Source organism: Acomys minous (assembly GCF_964271855.1).
Source record: "Acomys minous genome assembly, chromosome: 1".
NCBI classification, from domain to species: domain Eukaryota; kingdom Metazoa; phylum Chordata; class Mammalia; order Rodentia; family Muridae; genus Acomys; species Acomys minous.
In genome coordinates, this window is record NC_140483.1 from 157,636,440 (window position 1) to 157,657,795 (window position 21,356).

A 21,356-nucleotide genomic window follows, 5' to 3' on the forward strand; every position below is an offset into this window, starting at 1 on the left:
TGTCTGCATCCCATATGGAAGCTCTGTGAGTGCTAGCCCACATGCTTGCCTTGTTCTGAAGGCTAAAGTGTCTTAGCAGGTGGGTGCCACATTTTAAAGGCAGATTTAGCCACAGAAAGTGCCAGATGAACCAAGCAGGAGAAAGAGAAGGAGAGAGTGGGGGAGTCTTGAGAAAGTAACTCCAGTACCTTCTGTTCCTACCTTCCACAGTGAGGCCTCTGGGACTTGGAACTCCCTAAGTAGATTAGAGCTAGCTCTAATACATCCTCTGCTGCAAAGCTAGCTCCTCAGCCAACTCTGGCCCATGTAGTGCTGAGGTCTGCAGGCCTTGAGAGGCTGGAGGCCAAATGCATCATAGTCCCAGGCCAAGGATCCAGGAAATTGGGGTCAATTTCCTACTCCCCTGAGGACCCAGTAGAATCATGGGACTTAGAGCTTGGGGCTCTAAGAGGGGAAGTCCAAGTTCTCTAAAGTCTGATGAAGCTGCAGAAGCCACAAGCCCACACCAAGCTACTTAAAGAGTCCCTCTAAGTTTCTCCATAGGTGCAAGCTCAGATGGGTCATAATATCCCACAGGCATGGGAGTTTCTCTTGAAATGGTGCCCACTTCTTGCTGGCCCAGGACAGACCTCAAGAGGGTCCCCTTTGTCATCCTTATTCCATGCAGCTGGTTTTTGTTTTTGTTTTTGTTTTTTGTTTTAAGACAAAGTAGTTGTAGTCCCTCTCTGCCTTTTCACATTTTATCTCACCGACATTCATTGTTACTTCTCTCATTCATTCGTTTATTCATTTATGCCTTTATTTTTTGCTGGCTACACATTCATTTATTTTCTGTTTAGTCAGACACTCATCCCATCTTTAGTTAAGCAACCAGTCTTGAATGAACAGAAATTTCTACAAAAAGGCATTATTGAAAGGCTCTCAGGGATGAGTCAGGCGACATGCAGGCCACTGCAGAGTATCTTGATCTCATAGGGCTCCACATGTTTTAGAGTAGAATCCAGTCTCCTGAAGCCAGCATCAAAGGTTCATGCTTCTTGCCCTCTACTCTCCTTTACTCCTCCTTGAAGTCACACAGGACAGAGCCACACTCTCCTCAGTCATGCTTATATGTGCATTTGCACGCAAACTTATGTCTTCCAGGAATGGCCTTCCATTCCTTTTCTGTCTTCTTGGAGCCCCAGCCAGTCTCCAGTCTGATAGTTTTAGATATTGGGTGGGGATTAGAGTATGTCTTTAAATAGCACTCTCCTACTTGTTCATAGAAGAATGAGGTAATCTAATAATTTGCTTAAACAACTGATAATATAGGTACGTATAACCCCCACTGAACCTCTTGTGGCCATCATGGCTGGAAGTACCTTGGGGGAGGAAGCGTCTCTCCTGGGCTGCTTTATCATGGTTTAAGAAGTGAGAAAGTGCCCTACATAATTACCTTTCATCTTATTGTCTGTATATGTAGAGCAGTTGATACGTTCTTGACTTCTCAATAGAAACAACACTCATAAAACAAATCTAAGCCACAATTACTCCAGTTGGAATTTCCCAATGACCACTAGTCCAGAAACTAGGAAGGCTAGAAGTTATGCTGTCTGGGGAGAGAGGAGCATGCTTCTTTTTGGTCTGAGTCCTCAGTTTCACCATCTGAAGATACTAACAATACCCCTGTTTCAAGATGACTGGGATCCAGTGGTTGGTAACAAGTAATGTTGGAACAAGTTTTAATCCTGTGGGGGAAAATGACAGGTTGTTTTCTCTTTGGTGCTGAGATACATGTTCTTTGGGCAGCTGGAGTCTGTCACATCCTAAGCATATTTCTCTGGTGTTCAGGGCCGTGGAAGCAACACCATTCAGTGTCGGAAGGATGGCACCTGGAGTGGCTCATTCCATGTCTGCCGAGAGATGCAAGGCCAGTGCTCAGCTCCAAACCAACTCAACAGTAACCTCAAAGTGCAGTGTCCTGATGGCTATGCCATAGGTAAGATGGGACTACACAGAGAAGCATGGCGTGTGCATGTCCATCCACAAGCCTAGACTGGTGCCTGGTGCATTTCTGAGCATGTATCGATGTGAAACCCGACTCTATCTGTGAGGGAGACAGAGAAGAATGACATAAACTCCATCTCCCCACCAAGGAACTCAGGAACAACATCCTGGTTGTATTATATACTATATGGTAGTCACATGTGCACAGTTATAGTACAGAAAAGCTGTCAGTGACCAATGGGGACACAGAAGTGCCCAGAGGAAATGATTCTTACGCACAGATTTACTAGACTTTGTCGTATATTCTAGGGATAAGAAGCTGAAACCAAGTGAACAGTAAGCAGGAAGTATGAAAGCTTACAAGATCTATTGTGGCTGTTTTCAGTATGAATTATAAAATGTACCTCATGCGGAACACTCCAAAGCACCTGGTGCTGGTCAAACTCTAGTCCCCCAAAGGGCATCATTACTGATTATCTTAACAAACTTTAACAGTTAAGAGAATGAAACCCTGAATGGGCAATGGAATTTGCCCTATGTTCGGGGGTTCAACCTACTCCAAACCAAACCTCTTTACACAGCATCCTGGATGCTTCTAGAGAATAAATGGCTTCTTGAACAGTGTGTGTGTGTGTGTGTGTGTGTGTGTGTGTGTGTGTGTGTGTGTGTGTATGTGTGTGTATGTGTGTGTGTGTGTGTGTATGTGTGTGTATGTGTGTGTGTGTATGTGTGTGTGTGTGTGTATGTGTGTGTATGTGTGTGTGTGTATGTGTGTGTGTATGTGTATGTGTGTGTGTGTGTGTGTGTGTGTGTGTGTGTGTGTGTTATTAGTCAGCTTGAAAAAATGCTTGTATTGAATAACAACCTGGCGTCTGCTTAGTAGAACCCTGTCGCTGGGTCAGGTACATTTATTATCAGGTGCATGGTTTTCTTGAGGGAAACTGAGAGCACACAGAACCTCACTTTAATTTAAGGGCAAGGATACTGACCTCTTGAGATGATTCCCTAATTGACCAAAGGGAAACCTCCAGGGAATTGAATGTCCTTACTCAGTCAGTATGATTTGTGGGAATATTTCCTGGTTGTCTGGCACAGAAAGTCGTCTGAGTATGTACAAAACCAACATGTTCTTTAGAAGCATGCTGAGAATTGTCACTGTGTGTCCAGAAACAAAAAGGCCCATGGTTAGACAGAGAAGGTGCCTAGGGGATTTTAAGAAGATGAAAATAAAGAAAGTCAGATAGCAGAATTTGTTGTCATCCAAACTTAGGGCCAGAACTCCTGCGCATTGTTTTTTATGCTGGCTCCTGCCAAGGTCGAAAGACAGCAAGGCACATGCTTGCTCTCACTGATCTAGATCTTGCAGAATCACCAAGGGGGCCTGACCAAGAGAATTATGGGAAATGGGAGTTTGTAAAGCCTGCACTCATAATTGTTCTAGAAAGTTGGGCCACCAAGTTTCTGTGGTCTGTAGCAGTGGCTGTGGTATCTCAAGGACAAGCCTTCCTCTTCTCCATCATTTCTGATGGGTGTGCATGTCTTTGAATACTTGTGAAGAGAAAAGTCTAGAGACAGTGGAAAGGATGTATTGTGCTGATAGTCACTCATCCTGTGGGACTTTTATATAGCAGGAAGGAAAGGAATTTTCTGTGATACCAGTACTCTGTTTGCTTCCCTGTCCCTTCACACACATGTTACCATGAGATCCTGGATGCTCATCCTATTGATAGTCCAGGATGGTCAATCAGTGAGTGAGAGCCTCCAATGGGAAAGCAGAGAGAGAAAGGGGGAACATGAGGATACTAATAGAGACAGAGAAAGAGGGGGAGAAGTAAGTTATCCTCCTTTAATATTTTTTTCTTGTAGTCATCATCTAGACCCAGGAAGAGCCCTACCCAGGATTCCTCTTTCTCTATGGAGAGAGGTTTGATTAGAAAATTTGTATTATGGCAAGGTAGATGCCAAGCTTGTGGCTGGAGACCCACCAGGCATCACTGTGACCCTCTCTTGGTATTTCCCCAAGTAAACTTGGGAGAGCATATGGGGCCATCAGAAGCTCCAGGGGAAGTCACTTGCTTCCTGGGAGAAAGAAGCAAGGGCCTGATGAAATCACCACTGGGTGATGACACCTGTTCTCATATGTCACAACACTGCATCCTGCACCTGAGCTCCAGGCTTTGGCATGTGCGAGGGAAGCCAGAGCAAGGAAGGACAGGAGAAACAGAACAAAGGAAGACAATGTCAGAGGACAACTAGTTTTTCCTCTTCCCATCCTGCGTTTTCCTCCTTTCTTGAGATAGATAGCCTTCACCTATTACCCAGAGGAAACATATTTCTCCAAGACAGTAATATCATTACACGTTTATTTCATCTCTTCTCCCTCAAAACTCCTTTAGATCTGATCTCCTGATAACATGGTGTGTCACAGAATCTTCGGATAGCTAAGTGACTTCTGACCCCCTATTCTCATTAACCATCCTGTTTTTATCTTCTTGTGTTTTTCTTTTCTTGTTTTTCATGTGGTTTGTCACTGGTCTTTTCATATCTCCGTTGTCACCTTTCTACCTTTGTGTTTTTGTGGCTGTAGCTGACCCACCACTGAGCCAGCCAGTTAGGAGAAGTAGATATGTGGTTAAGCCTGGCCTTTCTGCATGGCAGCTTAGAAAGATGACCTCCTTGTGCTTTGTCCCCCTACTAAGAAACAGGTGTGATGACACCTGTCTCACCATGGTGCTCGATTTTCAGAGAACAGGAATGATATAAGGAATCCACCTGGCAAGATGAAGGACATAACTTCTTTTGGACTCAGTGTCCCTAGGTTACAGTAAAACTGTTCTGAAAATTGTTTAAGTCTGTGAGTCTTTTATATGGAAGAAAGATATTAATATGGTAACAAGGATGGCATTGAATAAGCTGTGTGTTTATGTGCATGTGTGTGTAAGTGTGTGTGTGTGTGTGTGTCTATACATGTATGTAGCTGGGAAAGGATGTTTAAAATGGTTCATTGAAAAGGTTACTTACTAGGAAGATTTGGCTCACTCTTTCACTCTTTCTGCTTTGAGTTGGCCAACATGCCTGAAGAGTGACTTCTCTTACCTGGTCAGATTCTAACAGGCTTGGACTCATGGAGATATACCATGGATCAGACTTCATTTTCATGAGACCTCAGGATATAGGTGGACAGAGAAGAGAATGGCAGAGCCAAATTGCGGTCTACTTACTAACCCCTAACAAGAAGGTCTTTAGGAATCTCTGTACTAAGGCCTTATGTGTTCTATAATTGGTTTTGATCATCCATTCTCCATTGACTTATGGTCTCCTTAGCTATGTAGCTCATCATGTATTCACCTACTTTTCTGCTATGCCTCACTTCCTCCTCTATAAGATACAAAACCCCCTCCTATTCATCATTACATCTTTATGTCACTACTTCATTCCTCATTCATCCACTCATTCACTCTCTCATCTCCTTACTAGTTAATGCAATCATTTCCTTGTTGTTTCTTTTACTCAGTTCACACATTTCATTTCTTCAATGCCTATTGTCTGCCATGTAAAGTGACAGGCTCTGGACATAGAATAGGGAACAATGGCAGTGGTGGCTTTATGGAGTTACAATGTAACATGGAAGGAAGGATTCACATAGGCAAGTGGAAGGCAGTAATATGACAAATCCCATTGGATGCCTGGGAAGGGCTTGATCTTCCTTGAGCAAGTGGCACTTGGGCCAAAGTCTGGGTGTCATTAGTAGTTTGCTAGTGTGAGAAAAGTGGAAAGAATACAGAGAGGATAGGGACAAAAGTTCAGTAGAAGGAGAAGCATGGGTAGTAAGATCATGTGGTTAAATATATCCAGCTTTCACCAGACCAGTTTCATTGGGTTTTTTCCCTGTGTCAGACACTGGGCTATGCTCAGGGATGAGTCAACAGCACCTGGTCTTTCCTAGGGCAGGACAGACTATGGAGAGGAAGCTTGTCAGGGAGCAACACTGCATGAAATGCATCTGTGCCCAGCAGTGTTGGTCAATGCTGCAGTAGGCATTCAGAAGAGATATGCTTATTCTATGCCAAGAGCAAGGGTAGACATCATTGAGAATTTGAGCTTGTCCTTGAAAGAAAATTTGAGTCAATTCAGGGAGATGAGGCAGATAGTATTGAGTCCTATTGGGCAAAGCAAGGCATCAAAATGTTAGGTGAGGAGGAGATTGACAGCAGGGCTGGAAGAAGTGTTGAATGTTAGGAAAATGGTGCTGGCTTGTGGAGAGGATTGGACAGGCTTTCTGGTGGAGACAACATTATAACAAAGTTAATCTCTGTGAAAGTTGCTGTGGTGGTAGTTGCTAAGTGCACCCGAGGCAGGAGAATGGAGCTAAAGTGACCAGAGGTGAGTCAGCCAAGGGAGCCCTCTCTCCTTTCCTGTGTGGACAGACAATTGCACTGGGAGTAAGAGAAAAGCGATGCCTACAGCCTGAGTATGATGACCAGGAGATATGGCTTAGCCATTATTTACCCTGTGCCTCCCCTCAGGGTCAGAGTGTGCCACCTCGTGCCTGGACCACAACAGCGAGTCCATCGTCCTGCCAGCTAATGTGACGGTGCGTGACATTCCCCACTGGATGAACCCCACAAGAGTAGAGGTGAGTGACTATAGCCACCTAGCTATTGCAAAGAGGGAAGAAAATGTCATTGTTGAGCTCTTACTATGGTTTGGTTCTATTCAACATCACCCCATCTGTGTGTAGGATCTCATTTTATCATATCTGTTTGGTGGAGGACTTTTTCACAACAAAGTTTCAATCTATTAACTTTTTAGTACACCTCATCAGCTTCCTAAAAGCCTTATTTATTTTCCCACCAACCACCTAGTATACCAGTGAGGAAACTGAGACCACAAGTGCACATACAGCTGGATCCTGGTCTAGCATTTGTTTATATTGTCTGTGCCTATAAGAACAAGGATTCTTGGAGTATCTAGCTCCTTCCATGTAATTGTACTTTATGTTGCCTCAATCTCTTTCATGTTTCTCCATGCTTTTCTTATTTGGTGGGAGGCAACCAACATGGATATTTTGGACAGTGAACTAGTTGAGCTCTGTGTTTGTGGAGTACATGTTGTTTACAGGTATCTGGGGCTCTGCATACAGGATGACTTAAACTTCAGCCAGTGGTCTGACCTTATGGAGTCTTCTTTCTCATGTGTCCCCAAAAGAGGGATCAGACCTGATGCTTACTCTGAAAGCTGACCTTTCCATAATGCCAGGCTGTCTGGCTCCTGTCCAGATGAGAGCTGCTGCTCCCCTCCTCCCCCTACCCCCTGCAGTGGTACCACTACCAGCTTGGTCTGGGGGTTAACCATTGGTTCTTAGTTTCTCTTATGATGCCTGACCAGTTGGGGGCTCCAGAAGTGATTTGGGAAGCTACTCTCATCTGCCAATAGAGTGTAGTTCTGGGGTTTCCATGGATCGTTTTGAGCACTGAGGAGAAACAAAATGGGACAACAGGAGCAGAGAGTGGGCAAGCAAGTCTCAGCTGTTCTGTATATCTATCCACCAGCCTTTCTGCCTGGGATTCTGGGAGCTGTGTCTGCCTGCCTACCACAGATTGAGATCTGGATAGCTTTGTATAACCTGATACATGGTGTACTGTTTCTCAAATGAGCTGAGAGAATAGTTTCTTCAAGGGCTGACTCAGCATTCTAGGTGTGGGGACTTGGCCAGATCCTTTAGTTACCTGACTACACCTGAGTCTACCTTCCCTGCTTCCCTGCCTCTTTCTCTTCTGCTCTCTTTCCTTCCTCAACTTTTGTCTTTACAATTTGGTTTACTTTTATCCTATTTCCTTTAAACAGCATTTCTTTTTCTCTCATTTACTGTCTTTTTCTTTTTTTTTATTAACTCATTCATATTAAATCTCAATAGTTATCACATACCTTGAATCCTCCCATTCTTCCCTCCCTCCTGCTTTCCTCCTACTCCCTTCCCCTATGACTGTGATTGAGGGGGACTTCCTCACTCTGTATATGATCATAGGGTATCAAGTCTCTTCTTGGTAGCCTGCTATCCTTCCTCTGAGTGCCACCAGGCCTCCCCATCCAGGGGACGTGGTCAAATATGGGGCACCAGAGTTCATGTGAAAGTTAGACCCCACTCTCCACCCAACTGTGGAGAATGTCTTGTCCATTGGCTAGATCTCAGTAGGGGTTCAATGTTTACTGCATGTATAGTCCTTGGCTGATGCCATAGTTTGAGAAGGACCCCTGGGCCCAGGTCCACCCGTCAGAATGTTCTTGTAGGTTTCTAGGACCCTCTGCATCCTTCTATTTCCCCATTCTCCCATGCTTCTCTCACCTAAAGTCCCAATAGGATGTCTTCCCCTCTGTCCCACTTTCCTGATAAGTGAAGACCTTCATGGGACATGCCTCTTGGGCTAGTGTCCAGATATAAGTCAGTACATACCATGTGACCCTTTCTGCTTCTGGGTTAACTCAGTCATTATGATTACTTCTAGTTCAATCCATTTGTCCACAAGTTTTGGGAATTCCTTGTTTTTAATAGCTGAGTAGTATTCCATAGTGTAAATGTACCACAGTTTTTTTTTTTTTTATCCAATCTTCTACTGAGGGACACTTAGGCTGTTTCCATGTTCTAGCTATTATGAATAAGGCTGCTATGAACATGGTTGAACATATGTCCCTGTTGTGTGCTGGAGCTTCTTCTGGGTATATTCCAAGGAGTGGAATAACTGGGTCTTGAGGAAGCCTTATTCCTAGTTTTCTGAGATAGTGCCAGATAGATTTTCAAAGTGGTTGTACTAGTTTGCATTCCCACCAGCAATGAAGGCGTGTTCCTCTTTCTCCATATCCTCTCCAGCATGTAGTGTCACTTGAATTTTTTATCTTAGCCATTCTGATGGGTGTAAGATGGAATCTCAGAGTCATTTTGATTTGCATTTCTCTGATGACTAAAGACGCTGAGCATTTCTTTAAGTGTTTCTCATCCATTTGATATTTCTCTGTTGAGAATTCCCTGTCTTTTTCATCAGGTTGAGGCCACATACACACCACCACCATTCCCAGGCTCCATCTTTCTTTCTCTCTGTGTATGCACCGTGTACTCTCACTCCCTAACCTCAGGATCCTCCACCTCATGGTGCCTTCCCCATTCATACACAAATCAATAAGGGATTCTCCCCAGTGCCCTGGTGTGCATGATGTAGCTGCACATAGGCAATAGTAGTCACAGAACCTATTTGCATGGAAGGCTCCTGAGGCATCTGGAGGTCACTCAGCCCAACCCCCCTCCCCTCCCCCCCACCCTAGAGAAGCAGAAGTCTGAGGAGCAGATCAAGGTCACATGGATCAGCAGCCTGACTTACCCTTCAGAACTCCAGCCTGGCAGAGTCTCTCACCTCTTCCCCCCACCCCTCACTACCTCCACATGCTCCTAAACAAATGAATGTCAACCCACACAAGAGACTTTCCTGCCACACTAAGACCAAAGGTCTCCTTGGCATGGCCCACCTTCTATGTAAGGCCTTCCTTACCCACTAAGTGAATTCCTACCTTTTCCACTATGAATATTGAGTACTAAAGAGTTCAGTTGTGATTCATCATGAAATAAATCCAGGGATTTGAAAGCCCACAAGCTGGCCCCCCTCCTTGAGTTGCCCACCCGCTTGCCTGTCACAGCCTCTACCCCCTTCTCTGTTTTGACTGCCTTTATTGATGCTGGACTACCAAGAGAGCTGTAACGAGGTTCAGGCCTCCACCAGTCTCTGGAGGCCTCATTATACAAGAGGAAAAAAATGTTGGAAAAGGGAGGGGGATGAAGGGCATAGATTGATGACTTCCAGGAATAAGGCAGCAAAGCTGGCCTCTGCTGCACCCTTTCCCCTTGAGCAGTGAGAGCTACAGAAAAAAAGGAGGCTGGTGAAGGCATCCCCAGGCTCACAAAGGCTCTGCATGGCTCCTAGGTGTTCTAAGAGGTGGTTGCATGCACCAGTGTGAGGAGGATGGGGAATGTAGCTCTCCTTCTGCTTTTAGCCACCTTTGCCCTAGGGTAAGAGTGTGGGCTAGCAGAACTTACACTTAATGGATACCTTCTGTGAGCATTCATTGCCCACCCACCTCTGCCATATCCCCACTCTCTCACCCACCCACCTACCCCCTCTACACACACACTCACACACACACACACACACACACACACATGTACAGAGCATTCACTCTCTTATGATGTGCATGGATTTAGACTCCTATTGTTTCAGTAGAGGAAATTAAATCTCAGAGAAGGACCCCATCCAAGTCTCAGTTGATTATAACCACTGCTACAGCCCTTATGGAATGTAGATTAACTATGAAGGCAAGGCTTTTACGGATTGCTTGCAAGGGATGTGCTAGCAAATACATAGTAAGAAGGTCCTTATACATGCATGCACACACAAACATATCATTTGTGGCATTTGCCCACATCTCTGGTGTGCGCACTCCCGTTATGTAAGATGTCATGGCGTCTCCGTGCTTATCACTGAACATCAACTTGGAAAGACACAAGCAGTTGTGGCCTTCTGGTCCTCAGAGTAGGGGCAGCCCTTCTCACCAGCTGACCCCATCCGGCCAAGTCTCACCAGGACTGCTTGTATACAGAGGGTGCCTTTCCTCTGTGGCCTGATACGGCACCCAACCAGGGGGAAGTGATCAAAGAGGAGGCAACAGAGTCCATGTCAGGAACAACCCCTGCTCCCCTTACTAAGGGACCCCTATGGAGAGTGAGCTGCTTATTGGCTATATCTGAGCAGGGGGCCTGGGTCTTCTCAATGCGTGGTCCTTGTTTGGTGCATCAGTCTTGGAAGGTACCCTGGGCCCAGATTGATTGGCTTTGTTGGTCTTCTTGTAGGGGCTCCTGCTCCTTCTAGGTCCTTCTATCTCCCTATACTTCCATAAGACTCACTGCCCTCTGCCCAAAGTTTGGCTGTGAATAGTCCCATAAGGTTACTTCTCTTAGGATCTTGTCACAGACATGAGAGAAATAATTAATACACTGTGGCATCTTAATGTTGCATATTCTGGAACAAATATTATTGCTTTTTTAGCATATGGTTTTTCCATTATTGAAAGGAGAAATAGGAACAGATCGGGTATTCAAAGCTCAGACACACATAGAACTAAGCAGGTAGGGTAGACGGGGGGAGCTAGGTGAACATATTGCTTTATATGTTATTTTACATATCAGTTTTAGTTGCTGGACTGTTTACTAGAACTATTTCAGGAACTCAGGAAGATTGACAAAATTACAATAGACACTCCTATATATACTAACCAACTTAAAGGAAAAAAAGTGCCCTCATTTTCCTTGGTATGAAAAATGTATATGCCACTATTAAACATAAGACTTGGTAACTTCTTATGTTTGTATGTTCCCATAGAACTACTACTACATCAGAAGTGCAACTCTGTGAGTGCCAGGAGAACATCCATACTCCTACCAAATAAAGTCTCTATTATTAAGGCAACCAGTGTTTAGGTATTTATCACTATTTGTTGATGAAACTTATGATTAAACTTCATATAATTGGATTCAGAAGGTATATAGCAGACGAGTTTCATTCATGAACACATTTAACTGCTATGAAGAAGGGGTCTGTGCATTTTAAGCATGCTGTCTCTTTTTCGATAGCAATTATTACAAATATACCATCAGTTCTTCAGAGACACAAGCATGGTAGACTCTTCTTCTAATTGAAAAAAATGAGGTGCTACAAACCCATTGATAGATGGAAATACCTTGAGCTTGGCACTGGAGTTGCTGTAAGAAATGCTAGTAATTGTAAGAAAGTATGAAAAACATCATTGTTGTGAACATGTGTTGATATGTGTTTGTTTCATGTGCCACCATGTGTTTGTGAAAGTCAGAAAACAACTTTTTGAAGTATGTTCTCTCCATCCACTTTAACATGGGTTATGAGAATTGAACTCAGGTTGTCAATTTCTCATTGCAAACATTTTATCTACTATCTCACCAGCATCCCCCCCCAACCCAGACATATTTTTAAAAAGCCAATTGCAGATTGGGGTTGGTTCTAGCCAAATACAGCAATGTGGAAATGTGGTTTTATGTGGCCACATTTTTCAGTGTGAGTGAATGAGTGTGTGTGTGCATGTGTGTGTGTGTGTGTGTGTGTGTGTGTGTGTGTGTGTGTGTGTGTGTAATAAATCTGGAGTTTTGTTAATGTTGAAATCTTTCTCTTTGCTTTTAATATTGGCAACTAATTTCAACTCTCTAAAGTACTAGAATGCCAAAGCAAACACTTCTGTGGCTTGTGTAGCCTGGAAACTGCTGGCTTACAATATTTAGATGAAGTTGCCTATTCCAGACTGGATATCTAGAATTATGGAAGCTTCCCCCGCATCCTGAAGAAGGTCTCCAGTACACACCACCTAGAGCTGTCAGGAGTATCACACATTAGAAGATATATTCTTCTATCCTCATAAGTATCTAATTATTCCAGGTGACTGGGCCTTTAGCTTTTATGATTCCATCTAGAAAAAGAATGGAGAGAAGATAAGAGTAGGAAAAAGGAGGGAAACTAAGGAAATTAAATGATCATTTATGGATTAAGAATGATGTTGTGTAGCTTGCTGTTGTACTTTCACATCATCTACATCACCTTATTACCATCATATCCCAGTGAGGTAAATGCTGACATGTCACAGATGAAACTTAGGCTCAGAGACACTGTCATTGCCCAATTTATGTAAACAATATGGTTAGATTAGCTACACTAATTTCATTCTTTAAGACAACCACGTGCACATTTTGAAAAGAAAACTAAATAATACATTCAGACAAAAGCTGAAGAATTCATTTCCTGATGAGAGTAAATTCATCATGGTGGGAAACCCTGCCTAAGTCTAAAGGTCAGAGATGACTTGTAAGACTAGTCTACTTGATATAAAGATGAAGGTACTAACCACATACACGAAGAATTGCATCCACAATCTCTTGACTTCTCATTTACTCATTAACACATTCACTCATTAGACTGATTGTTCATTCCTTCCGACATTTAATTCATGTCAGTCATGCGTCTTCAAGTGGCAAATGTTATATAAACCTTACTGATAAAGATGAATGCCCAATGACTGACAACAAAAGGTAAAATCAATATACCAGCTGATAAGATTCACTGCTGGAAGGTCTTGCACATCAAGGAAAATGGAGAAGTTATTTTAGAGCATATCCAGAAAAAAAAAAGCTTGATATCAAGATGAGGAAAACTTTAGAAGGTTCTCTCTCAAGTCTTTGGCCCTGCTTGGAGATACCCACCCCTTCCACCTACCCTCCAATTACCTGACCTTCATCTTTGAAGCATTCTACTCCTCTTGCATTTGTCTCAAAGGTTTTCTACCTTTGCAAACCTTGCTATTCCCTTCAGTCAAAAGAAGGAGATACTTTATAATAATAATAATTTTAGGGGGATTTATACCTGAGGAATGGAGGGTTCAAAGCCTAGACTTTGACATTAGGTAGAGATGGGTTTATGTGTTGATGGTCACTACCTATATGTGTGATTGAAACAGTTGTTTATTTTCATACTGCCCCAGTTTCCAGGGTCAAAATAAGAGTTTTCTCAGAGATATGATATGGCATGAGTGAGATTCTGTAAGCACAGTGCTTTGATCATATGCACTTTAGAGATTTGCAGTGGACTAGGATGGTGATGGTGGCAATATTCATTGAGTTGATAGACGCCATTAATATTTTGGTGGAGATTATGTTGGTGGGAGTGATGTTGTGAAGATGAATATTGATTGCTATCGATGATTGCTTTTTGTGTTATTCACTTTTTTACCACTGTGGAAAAAAAACCATTTGAATAAACTTACAGGAGGAAGTATTTATTTGTGCTCATAGCTTTGTAGTCTAGTCCATAGTAACTTGACCACAGAACTTTTGGAACACTTGAAGTACAATAGCATGGTGAGGATATGTGATGTCTCAAAGCTGCTTTTCTCAGAGCAGACTGGAGACAGAGAGAAATAGAGGAGGAGGTCAAGGACAAGATACAGACCCCTCACAGTCATGCCCTACCTTTTACTTCCTCAAATCAGGACTTGCCTCCAAAGTTTCTACCACCTCCCACCAGTCCCATAAATTATCAACTTCTCAGTGCATCCCACATTGATTATGTCAGATGTTTCATGACCTTATCAAGCTCTAAAATCCTATCACCTGCCAAGCAAGACTTAAACCTAGGAGCTTTTCCTGGTGGCCCCTCTAGTTCTGCTTGTGTTGTGATAATGGTAATAACAGTCATGAAGAAAAGACAGTTTGATCTTCCTCTATCCCAAACCAGAAAATGAAAGCCTCTAGCAAGACCTTGTATGAATAACTCTGGCTGGGACAGATGTCTTATTGACTTTAAGAACAAGACTGACATTTGAGGGGCCACACAGGATCTCCCAGTTCATGGTGCACACAACCTACTTTCTCCTTTGGCTCTCACTGCCAGTTTCCTTTCTTGGTTTCCCTAACACACAGAGGGGCCCTGTGACAAACATGTGGGTGTGCAGCCTTGTGTAGCACTGGAAAATCCAAATACTTGGAAAGATAAATAGGCTCATGCAGATAGTACAAAACTCCCTTTTCTGAACTCACGTCAGATAAACCTCAACTGACAGAACTGTGTACAACCACAGCAACACATTCTTACAGAGGATGGAATTAGATTTCAAATAAGGCAGACAGCAGGGGTAGCAAGTCCCCAGTGGATCCTAACATCACTCTTTTCGTTTTCTTGAACATTTACCAAACACTCTCCAATATCCCTGGGTTTTGACTCTGAGCAAACTCTTGGACTTGTAGAAGAATGTCTTATTATAGTTCCTCAGAGAAGGAAAGCATGTGGGCTAGTCCACATTGGCCCCATGACTGAGAAAGAGAGGAAGAAATGGATGTGGAGCATATTAACACCCCTTCATATGTTCTTCAGATGAGCTCCATGCTTGACTCTGAAGAAAACAAAGATACTTGAAACTTGGAACCACTCCCAAGATGCTTGAGTGCTTTGTCCAAGAAGCCATTCTTAATATTTGTTCATCGCAATGTGTCATCATACAAACTTATGACATTTACAGGACACATCAATTTTCTAAGCAGTTCACATTTAAATCAGAGCCATAAACATTTCACTTCAGATCCCATAGTTACCCTAGTGCCACAGCATGGATCTGTAATCTCAACCCTCAGCAAGTTGAAGCAGGAATGTTTCAAATTTTAGTCACCCTGGGCTACAATGTAAGACCATTTTTCAAAAAGGGGATGGGTAGGACAAAATCCTATGACTTCACATATCAACCTAGGCATCATGGGCCTAGTTACTAGATATATTATGCTCGTTGTACAAAACATTACTTTTAACTTGCTCTATACCAACTAGACACTGACTGAACCACTGATACTCTCCTGGCACTCAAGAAGTAAGGAAAACAAGTGGACAAACCATTGTCCATGGAATACAATAGTCTCTACTTTGAGACAGATGCATTCTTTCACTAAAAAACAAAACAAAAGGATTATTTATTGAGTAATCTATAAGTGACAGGTACTGTCCCAGGCAAGGAGATCCAATCTGTGAGCCTGAAGTGCTGTAGAACAGAGAAGAGAGTCACCCTTCTTACTGTTAGACTGGGGTCATGTGACTTCCTCTGTTAGAAGCTTGCCAAGAAACTAATTACACTTTGGCTCCCATATAAGTCTGCCCTCAGGGAGAGAAGGAATGGTCACATGCATTTCTCACTTTCTGGCCCATGTGACTGTTCATTTCTTAATTAAATTAATCAGCTGGCACTCAGCCAGGAGAGCAATCCATGCCCATGCATATACTTCCATGGCTGGCCCCTGTCATAGCTACCTCTTGCTGCATAAGCAAGCATATGCTACTTCATTTTCTTAAAGAAACAATTCTAAGGCAGCATGAAAAGAGAGGCTTCTAACGGGAATTGAAAAAGGCAACCTTTAGGGTTTTTATGATTATTCCGTTCTGGATACTATGTCACCTCTTTGGTTTTCTCTATCTGTCATTGTTAAGAAACACTGTCATGTTGAAATCTATGTAAGAATTTAACTTATCATTTTTGGAACAATCAGTGTTTTCAAATCCTGGTTTCCACACCTAAAAACTATGTAGCATAGGGAATTTATACTGTTAGTACACATGATTAATACCTATATCACAGAAGAGTAGCAAGAAATAATAAGATAATACATAAAGTAATTAGTGCCAAGAATGCACTCAATTTATTTTAGCTGTTATTATCATTATTGTAATTATTAGTACTAAAACAATACACTGTGTGCGTGTGTGTGTGTGTGTGTGTGTGTGTGTGTGTGTGTGCGTGCGTGCGTGTTCTGTCTGAGGTATCTAAGAAAAGCACCGTGGAGGAAGTGATGTTTAGCTGTCTAGCACATAGATAAAGATTCTTCATGTGCCAAAATGGGAGAGGGTATTTCATTGAAGAAGAGCCAGTTCTCTGAGGAACTTCAGAGAGTTTCAGAGCTATGCACAGCTTTATAGAGTTGCCAGTAGGCTCAGGCTACATTGGGAGACTACAATGGCAAGAAGATTCTTTGACTTTCCACAGCTCCATACCAGATCCTGCACAAGCCCCATTGCTTTTAGACTATAGTATGATACATCAGCATCATTGAAGACACTGGCTCTTCAGAGGCAGTCATTGTCCTGCCCTCAAACATTCAGATTTATTAGAAGTCAAAACAAGGTTAATGAATCTGTCTTATTAATGGGTTCCTACATAGTTCTGATAAAAATGATCCTCAGCTTGTACTGGGAGAAGGAGCTTGTTCTGGGTGAAGCCTTCTTACTTTTCTCTGATCTCTCTAATGTAGCCACAAGTGTGTGTGTGTGTCTGTGTGTGTGTGTGTCTGTGTGTCTGTGCTTATGTACACACAGTCTTTCTCCTCCTATCTTGTCCTCCATTCCACCAATGAGTCAAAAGTCAGACAAGAGTTTTCTGAAAGGCTTTTCTGCTCATATTTCCTTCCTCACCAGTCTGCTTCTCCTCAACCCTTATTCCTGCCAGAAAATAAAGAACTATGACACATACGGTGAACACAAACATTATTATAATCTCAGGATTCCTGTTATTGCAAGTACCTGGGCAACTTCTTCATGTAAATACCAGGGTGAGGTCAGGACTTGAATAGTCCAAAAGAGGTGAAGTGGTTTAATGTGCTGCCAACAGAAAGTTGGTTCTATAACATCCCAACCCCCCTGATCCCTCTCTCTCCATCTTTCTACAGAGAATTGTCTGCACTGCTGGTCTCCAGTGGTATCCCCACCCTGCTCTGATCCACTGTGTCAAAGGCTGTGAGGTGAGTCACAAGAAGAAAAGTACTTTTGGTGTGGTTTTGATTTTGATGTTTACAATTTACTGGACATGCTAAGCAGTGTATACGTGCATTGGTACAGTTGTTAGGAATGCAGTATCATTATATGCTACAGATGTTAAAATCTGGGTACAGATGTATAAAAACTTTACTCAAAAAGTAAAGTTAGTATATAACAGTTCTGAGAGTCCAAGTCAGCCTTTTCCTTCTTCAAAGCCTATAACCAAAATTTTTTTAATTTTTTATTAATTTATTCTTGTTACATCTCAATGGTTATCCCATCCCTTGTATCCTCCCATTCTTCCCTCCCTCCCATTTTCCCCTTATTCCCCTCCCCTATGACTGTTCCTGGGGGGGATTTCCTCCCCCTGTATATGGTCATAGGGTATCAAGTCTCTTCTTGGTAACCTGCTATCCTTCCTCTGAGTGCCACCAGGTCTCCTCCTCCAGAGGATGTGGTCAAATATGAGGCACGAGAGTTCATGTGAAAGTCATACCCGGGACAGAGGGGAGGACATCCTATTGGGACTCTTGATGAGAGAAGCATGGGAGAATAGCAAAGTAAAAGGATCCAGAGGATCTTAGAAACCTACAAGAAGAACATTATGATAGGCAGATTTGGGCCCAGGGGTCCTGCTCACACTAAGGCACCAGCCAAGGACAATACAGGCTGTAAACTTTAAACCCCTACCTAGATCTAGCCAATGGACAGAACATTCTCCACAGTTGAGTGGAGAGTGGCCTATAACCAAATATTATTGGAACACAGGAGATAGGAAGATAGTCAATCAGAAACATTACTGATATGGAGGTGTGAGGATGTGAGTAGAGATCCAGCACTTACATAAAACAAAACAACCACAACCACCAAAACTACAAAACAGGCATTGTAGTAGCTACTTGTAATCTCAGCATCAGAAGGTAGATCCATGAGGATCCTAACCAGCCAGCCCAGCTGTACATCTACAGTGAGGATGAGGTTTAGTAAGATACCTTGGCTCAAAAAATAAGGTAGAAAGGAACTGAGGAAAATACCTGACATCAATGTCAGGATTCCATACTCATACATGTGTCCCTACCACATGTACAGACTTAAGGCAAATAATGGACAGAAGGCATATTTAAGTAATGTAAATAATATAGCAGGTGTTTTAATAGTCATAGAACATTTAGACATGGTAGGGCAACGTGAGGTCATCTTTCTTTTAATTTCCATTCCGCTAGTGACAATTTCTTCCAGATGAATTCTGTGTTTTCCTCACATCTTAGTTACTTACTATTCCTTGGTCCCAGAAATAACTTGGACACTTTTAAGTGAACCATCACATTTAAGTGGAAGATCCTTTTTGACTTTCAAAGTTGTTGACTTCCTAGTTCAGCCATTCCCTGGTCTTGGAATTTTGGAGAGCTGGCTTTGTCAATCGGTGACAGTTTGGAGATGGGGTTAGGAAGTAGGTTCTTGGGGTGCAGCTGTGCTCTTGAGGAAAGGCTTTCATGGAAGACTAAGCCATTTCTCTGCATCAATCTGCCTGTTCCTTGTTACTTCCTGAGAGGATACACCTCAATGTCCCTAACAAATGCATAAAAAGAAACATGTGTTCCCATTCTTCTCAAATGAAGCTCAAACAACGTCTTACAACCATTCCCTGGTGGAAATCAAAGTTCTATACTCTCAACAATCAACCAAAAAGATGGTAGGTTGAGGACCTATTTCATGTCCTAGCAAAATCTGTGTGGACTAGAAATGCTCTTTAAACAAAGAGATCATCCAAACCTAGTCACTCTTTAAAAGATGGGTAAACAGCTCAGGCCACTGTCTTCTGAAGAATTTGATGGAATTCCCAAACTAAGAATATTCCTAACATGACTTTTCTCCACCTGATTGCTGTATGGACAGGTGAATTAGTATGAAAGAGGCACAGAATGGTATACATTTTTACAGCATGATAGCCACAGAGTTGAAATACGAGCCCAGGTCTTCTGATGGCTGCTTTTTCTTCGCTTTTATCTATTGCCTGCTTATAGCCATTTCCTATAAGTGTCATAGGACAATAGGGGCCACACACATCTTCCGGTTATGGCTAGTGACCCTATATTTATCTTTTTAAGGCATGTAGAATGGTCGTCTTCAAGGACTCCCATTCCTCCATATTTCATCCAGAATGGCCAAACACAGCAATGGCCTTGACACTGTTGCTTCTTTTGATGTCTCTGGATCAGTGCTGTGTTTGGGGAAAAGGCATCTTTCATTACCTGGACATTCATTATGCTGAGCTGGCAGTCTCTTCATTCAGTGTGACAGCAAAATTTGATCCCCTTTTTGACTCAGCATTGAAGCCAAGAGACCCTCCGTCACTGATGGGCACTGAACCCTGACAGTGATGGTTATCACCTTTACCCTTGCAGGTACTCTTCATAGTCACCTGACCTTCTCAGTTTAGAGATAATACTCTATGTCTTATGGGGAATAAAATGATGCTCAGAAAAGAATTAAATTCTAGGACCACTAATGAAATATCAAGCATCAAGTGCATAGAGTAAGTAAAGATGCAGAAAGGACCTCTGAGTCTCATCTTTCTGAGGAAAATTGTGTCCAAGTCAATTATATTCTCATTTATTCAAAGCTTCTCTGAGTGCATTATGTGGTCAGTCACTATTCAGAGTTCTGGGTACACATAGCTTCATGCAAGTTAAAATAGCAGCTGTGTCAGCTGTCACAGAGTCACCTCTTTTGTCTCTCATATGCATCCTTTATTCCATTAACTATTTTGTTAAATATTTATTGACCATATATTTGATAAAATTTTAAGTGAGTGACCAGACATTTCCGTAGGAAATTTGGGGTACATAACTAGAAGACACATGTCTGATCTGTTGAAAATTTACAGTGATAATAAAGAGGACAATGATAAAATTCTAAGATTATGTACCAAACTGTATCTAAAATGGGTACAAGAAGCTGGAGAAGCATTGAACATCCAGGGTCCACTAGAAGCAGTATAAGGGTGGGTAGAGGTAATTTTTGAGCTATATCCTGAAGGGTAGATTTTTTTGTCTGAATGCATTACTATCAAGGTACTAACTGGGTATGTGATGAATCTTTACATAGCAAGATTTTCCATGCTGCTTCCTATCCCTAATACTTTTACCTCCAACTCTACCTTAACTCTTATTTTCTATTATGATCTCCATTTAAATGACATTTCCTTTAGGCCATTTACACTGATCAACCTGAGACAAGATCAAATGCTTTACTATGTAACAGAATCAAGTGGCTATTTGAATAAAGACCCTTTTTTCCCATAGAGTACAAGATATGGATGGGTAGGGTAGATGGGCAGCTGGAAGAGTGGGTGGATGGATGGATGGATGGATGGATAGATAGATAATCGTGGCTACAGTAAAGGGTATGTAAGGAAGAGGCCACATACGGAAAGACAACTACTCCCTTTCCAACCCAGTTTTATTCATTCTAAGGAAGGGATTATGATTCACCTTCACTAAACTGTTTACATATTATATGAGGAAGAACTCAAATTGAAAAACGCTTGTCTTATGCTTCCTTGTTCAATATGAATGTTACAATGTATTAGTCACAGAACTTACATGGTGGAGTCATTCCTCAACTTGCAGCAGTGTGTGTGTGTGTGTGTGTGTGTGTGTGTGTGTGTGTGTGTGTGTGTGTGTGTGTGTGTGTGTGTGCTTATGAATCTGAGCTCACTACTTACTCTTAGCTCCACCTTACTAAGATATGTATTACACTCTAAATGGGAAATAATGAAATGTAAATTTGTCACAAAGAACTGCTGGCACAAAAGTTGGATGAGTGAGAATTTGGAGCACATATGCAAAAGCCAGTCATACAATACAGACTAGATTCCTTGTAAACTTGATTCTCTTCAGAGCCAGCCAGGATAGCAAGGAACAGTGGTCATAGATGAGTCACCAGTAGTGTGCTGGGATG

At 42.4% G+C, this 21,356-nt stretch overlaps 1 protein-coding gene across 1 annotated transcript in view; it reads left to right on the forward strand.

Moving 5' to 3' along the window:
* The window catches only part of PAPPA (pappalysin 1), a gene marked incomplete at its 5' end in the record, with an annotated part of 252,028 nt that overhangs the window by 213,225 nt on the left and 17,447 nt on the right, over nucleotides 1–21,356 (forward strand). Inside the window, 3 exons of the mRNA XM_084793333.1 lie at nucleotides 1,831–1,978; nucleotides 6,513–6,622; nucleotides 17,306–17,377. Coding sequence (XP_084649459.1) covers nucleotides 1,831–1,978; nucleotides 6,513–6,622; nucleotides 17,306–17,377 — 330 coding nt within the window. The remainder of the gene's footprint in view (nucleotides 1–1,830; nucleotides 1,979–6,512; nucleotides 6,623–17,305; nucleotides 17,378–21,356) is intronic.